Source organism: Dipodomys spectabilis, unplaced genomic scaffold (genome assembly GCF_019054845.1).
Source record: "Dipodomys spectabilis isolate Male_0828 unplaced genomic scaffold, ASM1905484v1 ptg000030l, whole genome shotgun sequence".
In the NCBI taxonomy this organism is placed as follows: domain Eukaryota; kingdom Metazoa; phylum Chordata; class Mammalia; order Rodentia; family Heteromyidae; genus Dipodomys; species Dipodomys spectabilis.
The window spans coordinates 2,996,117-3,004,810 of NW_024870707.1; the positions used below are offsets into that span (position 1 = coordinate 2,996,117).

General features: G+C 37.6%; 1 protein-coding gene across 1 annotated transcript; it reads left to right on the top strand.

Annotated features, from left to right (window-relative positions):
• Positions 1-7,377: 7,377 nt before the first annotated feature.
• Positions 7,378-8,334, top strand: LOC122105103 (olfactory receptor 4S2-like). Its single transcript, XM_042676217.1, has one exon. It carries the CDS (start codon positions 7,378-7,380, stop codon positions 8,332-8,334), a length of 957 nt encoding a protein of 318 aa, XP_042532151.1.
• Positions 8,335-8,694: the final 360 nt, after the last annotated feature.

Genomic DNA, 8,694 nt, shown 5'->3' on the forward strand with positions numbered 1-8,694 from the left:
CTTTACTTCCTTAATTTGGTGTTCAGTGTTTGTCCTCAAATCACTTAGTTGATTGGTTATGGTTTCTTTGGACTTCCATTCCTTCTGTTGGGTTCCATTCAGCATTCCCTTTGTGGTCTCCCTGACTTCCTTCAGCTCTTTGTTAATGGATTCCATGAATGCCTTTAGTGATCTTTGTGTGTTCTCTACCTGGTCTCTCAATTCCTGTATTGCTCTCTGATTAGCTTCCTCCCATTCGTGGGATTCCTGCAGTTCTCTTTGAGTTTTCTCAGCCTGCTCACGCCATTCCTCCCTTTCTCTTTGAGTATTCTCAAGTTGTTCACTCAAATCCTGTATCAGTTTTTGAGTAGCTTCCTCACGCTTATGATATTCCTGTATAAACTTCTGGGATGCCTCCTCTCTCTCCCTATCACGCTCATACAGAGTCCTTTGTACGTTGTCAAACTTCTCATTTATCATGTTTGCCAGTAGTGTTTGTAGAGCTATTTGGGAACTCTCCTCTGGATTATTCATTATCTGTTCTAACCCCTGATTATCAAGATTGGGAATTGAGATACCCAAATTTGCCATTTTTCTTGTGTTTTTCCTGCTTACTCTGCCCATTTGAGATGAAGATAGCACCAGTTTTGTGCTAGAACACTATCTTAAGGCAACCATCAACCAAAATTTGCATTTGTACAGTCATTAGTCTACAGATACAATCTAGTTCAACAGATACATCTATTCAACATCAAACAACTATATGTTAAAGGACTTCGAACCGTGGAGAAGAATTTGGAAAACCAGAAATTATTAGGGTTAGGGAGAGATGTGGGTAAAAAAATAGGAATAGATTAGTGTGGGGAGGTACAGGGAGAGTTAACTATGTCCTAATCACAATGCAGGAAATAGGATGGGTAGGATGCAAGTAGAGAGAGAGAGAAAAAGAAGAAAGGGAAAGGGGAATGAAAAGAGACCAGAAAAAAAATAGAAACGTAAAAATTAATGTTATTATAGAGAATAAAAGACCATCTATTTAGAGAGGAATGTGAATATGTTGAGAGAAAGGGAGGGACATAAAGGAGATGTGAAAAACTTTAAAAAAATGCTTAAAATATTATATAGGTATAAAGAGGTAGTACTGCTATCAATGAATTTATGTCTCAGAGGTTTTGAATTGAGTAATAAATTTGTGGATTAAGTGTGTACACTATGGGGGATAGGGTCTACTAGTTTACTAAGTGTTTATCTGAGGATGTGCAGGACAAGAGTTAAGTCACATAAAGAAGAACAAAAGAGAGGAAAAGGTGGAAAGGATAGGAAAGGGAGAAGAAAAGATCAGAAGTTCAGTAGAGCTAGACAAAAAACAAAAAGATAATTAAGAAAGAAAGAAAAAGGGAAAGAAGATAAGAAAAGAAAGGAAAATGCACATTCACGTATTCCTAAAATAAAAATTATAAGAGGAGAAAAAAAATTACTGGAAAACAATTATTTTTTCAGAAGAGGCAAAAATTAAAGATTAATAAAAGTTTTAGAAAAGGAAAAAATTATATATATATATATATATATATATATATATATGGTAACAAAAAACAAAAAACAAAAAAAAAAAAGAAAACAAGAAGAAGAAGAAAAAAGTTCTTTGATTTTTTTTTTTTGGGAGGGTTGGGAAGAATCCTCTATCTCCCTTTTGTCTGTAACCAGCCTCTTGTTGGAGTCTCTGGTCAGCTTGAGGTCCTGTGGCTTGATTGGTTTCTTAAGTCAGCTTGTTGGAACAGGCAGAAAAATGCTCTGCTTTACCCAAGATTTTGAGATCCCCCTCCTAGGTTAGTTTACTGGGAGGGTGATCTGCTTTGAGAATCACAAAAGAGGGGGATGCAGTGATGAGGCTAGGTTCTGGGTAGAGTTGAGGCCTTTCAACAAACAGTAGCTTTTCCCTGGGGCTATTTTGTGAAAAAACTCACAGCGCCCAGCCTGGAGCCATTCTCAGGGTTTCTGTTTTTCAATTGATTGTGGTGGCTGCTACAGGGAGGGGAAGCCTCTGGCTCTGGTTACCTGGTGAGGAGAGCCACTCCAATGGCTGGCGCCTGAGCTGGGTGACTTTTCCCTGGATGGAGCTGAGTCTGGCAGGTCACTTCGCCGTTAAGTTCTTGTGACCTGCTAAATGACTTGTTTTATTCCAAGGCCTGAGCTGGAGCTAGCAGCTCCTCTGAGCTTTGTCAGTATCTAAGATGGAGATCACCGGTGCTGGGGGGGGGTGGGAGGGAGGGGTGGCCTTCCCTCCTCTGCTCCCTGAGAAGGAATGAGGACGTCGGGCTTCTACTCACGCCGAGTCTTGGATCCTGGGTTGTCTCTGGTCTGCAAACTGCAGGAAGAAGATGTCCGCTCCTTGTCGGTTCTTGCTGGTGTTGAGTAGAATCCGCTCGTCCGCTGCGTCTGGCTCCTTCGTCCCGGACTCTCTGTGTCTCAGGTATGACCCCGCGGTGGTGGTCGCTGCCGCGACCCTGCCGCCAAAGCGGCAGCTGCTGGCAAGCGCTCAGATGTGTCTCCTTGGCTTCCCCTCTCTTGACTAACTCTCTGTCCTGTGATGGCACACTTGGTGTGATTCTCTGTCTTAGGACTGTTCACTGGAACTCTAAAACTGCTTTCTATGCAAGAGCTTGTTCAGATTCCAGCTTCTCCTCCACCATCTTCCCAGAACTCTTCAAAACTCTTTTCTTACCCTTCTTCAAATTCATTTTGCTCTGTTGTTTTTGATTTTCCTCAAATATGCAATTTTCTACCTCCTTACTTTCACATGTGTTTTTGTATTGTTCACTTCAAAGATCAACAAGCTATTTACCTCTTAATATAACTATGTGGAAAGCTATATATTTTCAGTTGAATCTTCATGCATGTTCATTAATCGAAGATAGTCACAAAGATAGGTGGTACAAAGTCTGTGCCACCACACTGGTAATCCTTGCACTAGGGATGTAGAAACAGATAGATTCTGAGTCTGAGGCCAGGTTGAGTTGCCTCAATAACACACAAACAATAACATGATGTATATATATTATGCTGCAATGTTCGTATGGATTTTACTAGGCCACAGATTGTGTAATAATGTATGAGAGAGGTCTGATGAACAGAAGATGAGATTATTTCTCCTGTACTCATCCAGATAGAAAGCCACAGCTTCGAGGTTCTAGAACGGTCATGCACTTCCTTTGAACATGTCTTAGATGTCTCTGTGACATTTCGTACTTGCAACTTGCTTGATTCTCTTCTTAATTTTCTAAGATAGAGAACCTCTCCCAGGAAAGTCTCTAAATGGCTACGTTAACATGACATACACTTGTAAATGCCTCACACCTAAATCAAGAGACTTTATTAAAAAAAAAACCTGAAGCTAAAATAATGTATTTGCTTGGTGTTACACTACAATGTAATTAATATGGTTTCAGAAGCAAATGTAGTATGTGGGTAGAAAAGACTCAGTGACTAGGAAAGATTGTTGCTAGGTGTCTGGGATTTGACGATCTTGTATGACTTGATGGAAGATTTCTAGGGGTCACATTCTATAACTCATGACAGTGCATTTATGTGTATGTGGAATGTTTTGCCTATGTGTGGTGCTTGACAATAATTTTATTAATTTACTTTGACTCCATGGTGATATGGCATCTCTCATTCCATCCAGGAGATTCTGGTCATCTAGTATCATTGTCTTGCTTATATTTATTATGTAAGGTCTGGATGCTAATATATTATTAGCAATATACAAAAATTACCATTTTGTTCAAAACTTATTTTCAAATAGTGCTTAGATCTTAAAGTGAATTTTGGTAAGCAGAATGAATTGGCTGGCTTTCTTAATCACTCAACTAAAAGAATGACTAGCTGTGATGAAAAGAAGAAGAACCCTTCTCCAAAGCTATTTATGACCTAATCATAAAATCCGTGAATGCGTTTAATTTACACAATAAAAACAGATTGAGATTATGATGGAATCAAGTTTGCTAATCAGGTGAGCACAATACCAACATGTGTCCCAGCATGATCCAGCTGTGCAAAAGGAATTAGCCTGGAAGATGGAGGCGACAGATTCATAGAGAGATTTGTGGCTTTGAAGATAGAGGAAAATAGCCACAGGAAATGGGCAGCCTTGAAAATGTGAAAGAATCAAGGAAACAAGTTTATCCCTGGGGAACTGCAGTGATGCAGTGTTCTAGTGACATTTTTGGTGTTGTATGGGACAGAAAGACAATGGATAAAGATAGATAGGAAAAAGTTGAAAAGGAGAAAAAAGGAAAAGAAAGGAGGTAATAGAACTAGAAAAGGAAAAAGCTCAGAACATGTCAGCTATTTATAGTACAAATGTAAGTATATTAGGGACAACATAATTAATTTTAAAAATATGGGTCATCAATAAACCTCACTCCTCTTGGCAGAAATCAACACACACACTCAGTTAAGGAAGGCAGATTTCCAATAGAAATGTTGAATGGACCCTTTCTGCTCAAACAGAATTTTTAAGAGTAAAACAATTAAAATAGAACAAATACAATTAATAGTAAGTAAGCAGATATTGTCATATAAACATATATTGTTTAATATGCATATGAGCAACACATTAATATAAGGATCTAAGAATATAATCATGAAATAATTTCTCAAAATTGGAAAAAATCATTTTAGGTTAGGGTTATGAAATGCTTGTTGTTTCAGTTTTCCTAGTAAACTTCTATTCATTTATTTATTTATTTTTAAATTCAACAAACACTGGAAATTAAAGCCCATTGTTAGGCTTGCAATTTGGTTTAGACTATGAACAAAGACTTTGGGGAAAAAGCTATCCCTAAGGTCATTACCAGTTTGCTTGGTTTTCTTTAAGTAGATGTATACGAAAGAGGAAAATGGGCATTTATTGTCAAAGGTACACTGAAATTGTGCATTACAGGAGGTTAGACAAAACAAAAAAAAGTCTGTGTACTAGCTGTCTATGAGTTGAGCTTACCAGAGATTGTGTGGGGCTAAATTATTCACACAATTCCTCAGGCATCATTCTAACTTCATTTTAGACAGCTGTTCTCACATTATCCAAGGAAGAAGAAAAAATAAAATTCAAGCCCTGGAAAATAATGGTGAGAATGTTTATTTTTCTAAAAGTAATCCTGCATATTTGTGGGAAAGTGAATGCAATCAAGTTGCTAAATGTTGTATACTTGTAAAACAATTGCAATGCAATCATTTTTTGAAGACAGGAGAAAATGAGATTATTAAGAAGATAGAATAGCCAAGCTTGGTGGTTCATAGTTTTAATCCTAGGTACTAGGATGGTGGTAGAGTGTTGTCCTTGAGCAAAAAAGCTCAGAGATAGTGTCCAGGTTCTTGAGTTAAAGACTTAGGATCAGCACACAAGAAAAAGATAACAAAGATATAGATATAGATATAGATAGATAGATAGATAGATAGATAGATAGATAGATAGATAGATAGACAGATAGATAGATCATAAGATAGGGTAGCGTGAAGTTCAAGAAGAAAATGGCTATGTTTTAAAGTACAGCTTTTTATGATCACATGTGAAATGGTGAGAATGTGGAAGAAGAAATCATTGTGACAGGTCTTGATTTAAGGAAATGAATTTTCCTGTAGGTCATTGTGCTTTAGAAAATAATGGAAAAAGTGCCTATTTTGACTTAATGCTTTGTTCTGGAGGAGAATCAAACAAATAATGATTGCTGAATAAAATTGTTATGAATAAACCTTCCTTAAATTAAAGGGTTTCTCCAATTGAAATTGCAATTCTCCAATTACTAATTTTTTTAATAGGTAAGAAAAAGGATCCTGTGAATGTTAAAATAGAAATATGCATGATTCTAACCCAGAATTACAGATTTTTATTACCATCATAGCCATTATTATTTTCATGGGTTTGTAATACACCAGAAAAAGCAGATGTGGGTGACCTCTCTACCAACTGTTATTTGTAGACTAAATAAAAATACAGACCTTTACTTCCCTAGATTCTAGATGTCTGAGACACATAGTTGCTGCAAATGACTAAACCTGAAAGCCAAGGGTACAGCTTTAAAATCAATGGATCCTCAAGCGATATGTTTTCAAGAGGGCAATGTACAATAAAACCATTTACACTCATAGCTTGTTTTGATGAGGAACTCAAAAAGACCCTTTAATTATAGCTATTCCAAATGAACTTTCCTCTAAAGTATATAGCAATCTAGAGTGTCCTAAATTTCACCAGGGAATATTCAGGCATTTAAATCAAACATTTTTATTCCTAAAATCTTTCTAGCTGTAATTTAATGGCCATTCTCCTTCCCCTTTCCCGAAATATCATCCAGCCAAATCCTAAGGGCTTCCATGAAACTAGAAACGTTAGGATATAGAAAGAAATGTTCACCTTGAAGGGACGAGTGTTTCTGCTTTTGTGTTCCAACAAATGGATCAATGACAAATACCACATCATTGCAAATAACTCTGGGCATCTACAGTGTGCTAAATTTGAAGATGAAGGAATTATGTGAGACTTCACTCTCCCTTCCTTTCTGTAAAAGAATTTTTAAATCACCTCATATTATATTATTTGTGCCTCTCTTTCAGGATTTTCGTCTAGTGCATTTTTACAGAATGGTCTCCTTTCATGACAGAGGTGATTGCCAAGGAATCAAGGGATAATTTGAACTTCTGTCTTTCACAAAAGAATAAAGGAGTCTCTCTGAAGTTGAATGAGTTATCCAGGTTAGAACACCATTATTTCAGAGATGTATTGGTGTGCTTTAAGTGATCTAAGTCTTCTTTCTTTTTTTCCTTTTTGTTTACTATGGGAACTTAAAATCAGACAAAGGGTCACACATATATTTATATAGGATCTGAATTTTATAAGGAAAAGAACCTACCAAACTTTCTAGCTCTTAGCTTTTGGAAGACTCTTTGGCTGTGGTGGTTATCAGCCCTAGTAACATTCAGAAGAGAAAAAGGTGAGAAAACAAATTTTCACTTCTACATCAAAGAAAAAGCAAATGTTTTCGTATATACAAACACCTTCCCAAACACTGACATTGTTGTTACAAATTTAAGTAGGGAATCCCTTATACAAAACACAGAGGAAAGGCTTTAGAGAAACACTGGTGAGAAGAAACTCAGGGGATTTGGTTTATCTCGCTGGGCTTCACTTCCTCATTTCAAGTAAAGAAATGGTATATAACAGGGATATATGATCATCAGAAAAGAAGCATTTCAATTTCCTTGAGCAATTTCTCAACCAAGCCGCAAGGCTCAAGTCTTTTCCATTTTCAACCACCAGAATTACAGGCTTGTTTCAAGTTAGAAATAACTTCTGACAATCCATTTTCATGTGTCCTTCAGGTCATCTCATTGCCTCCCCGGAACATGACCTCATGGACTTACTCCATCGACAAAGCAAACAATGTAACAGAATTCATTTTCTGGGGTCTTTCCCAGAACCCCCAGGTTGAAGCAGTTTGTTTCCTGGTGTTTTCCTTTTTCTACACAGTCATTCTTCTGGGAAACTCCCTCATCATGTTGACAGTGTGTCTGGGTCACTTATTTAAGTCACCCATGTATTTCTTCCTCTTTTTCTTGTCTTTTGTGGACATTTGTTATTCATCTGTCACAGCACCCAAAATGATTATTGATCTGTTAGTAAAAACGAAAACTATCTCCTATGGGGGCTGCATGATGCAAGTCTTTGGAGTCCATTTCTTTGGTTGTACTGAGATTTTCATTCTGACTGTCATGGCCTATGATCGGTATGTGGCCATCTGTAAACCTCTACACTATATGACCATTATGGACCGGCAGAAATGCAATAAGATGCTACTGGGCACCTGGGTGGGTGGTTTCTTACACTCCATCATCCAGGTGGCTCTTGTAGTTCAACTCCCCTTTTGTGGTCCCAATGAGATCGATCACTACTTTTGCGATGTCCATCCTGTGCTGAAACTTGCCTGCACAGACACCTATGTAGTTGGTGCTGTAGTGACAGCCAACAGTGGTACCATTGCGCTGGTCAGTTTCGTCATCTTGCTGATCTCCTACACTGTTATTCTGGTGTCTCTGAGGAAGCAGTCAGCAGAAGGTAGGCGCAAAGCTCTCTCTACCTGTGGCTCTCATATTGCTGTGGTCATAATCTTTTTCGGCCCCTGTACTTTTATGTACATGAGGCCGGACACTACCTTCTCAGAGGACAAGATGGTGGCTGTATTTTACACCATTATCACTCCTATGTTAAATCCTCTGATTTATACTCTGAGAAATGCAGAAGTGAAGAATGCAATGAAGAAACTGTGGAGGAGTAAGGTTTTCTGGGATGCTAATGGTAAATAATTAGGAGTAGTCATTTAAGCTGGATAATCGTCAGTTAACTTGATTCAATTAACTTCAGTTAACTTCTGTATGGCAAAGACAGTGACAACTGCCTCACAGAATTTGCAGCAGAAATGAAATGAAATAATAAAATAGTCTACATAAAACGTTATGATTATCATTATCTCTACACTCTTCATTAAGAATTTCCTGTAACCTGTATAAAAGAGAAAACGCTGTTATACAGAATCTCAAACATGATGTTTCTGTTCTCCTCAAGTTAGAGTGTTTCATTATTTTTATTCTGAAGAGGGAATTGTGTTATGAAGTATCTAAGGGTGTTTTCAGGGTTTAGAAATGTGGTTGGAATATACTGCACTC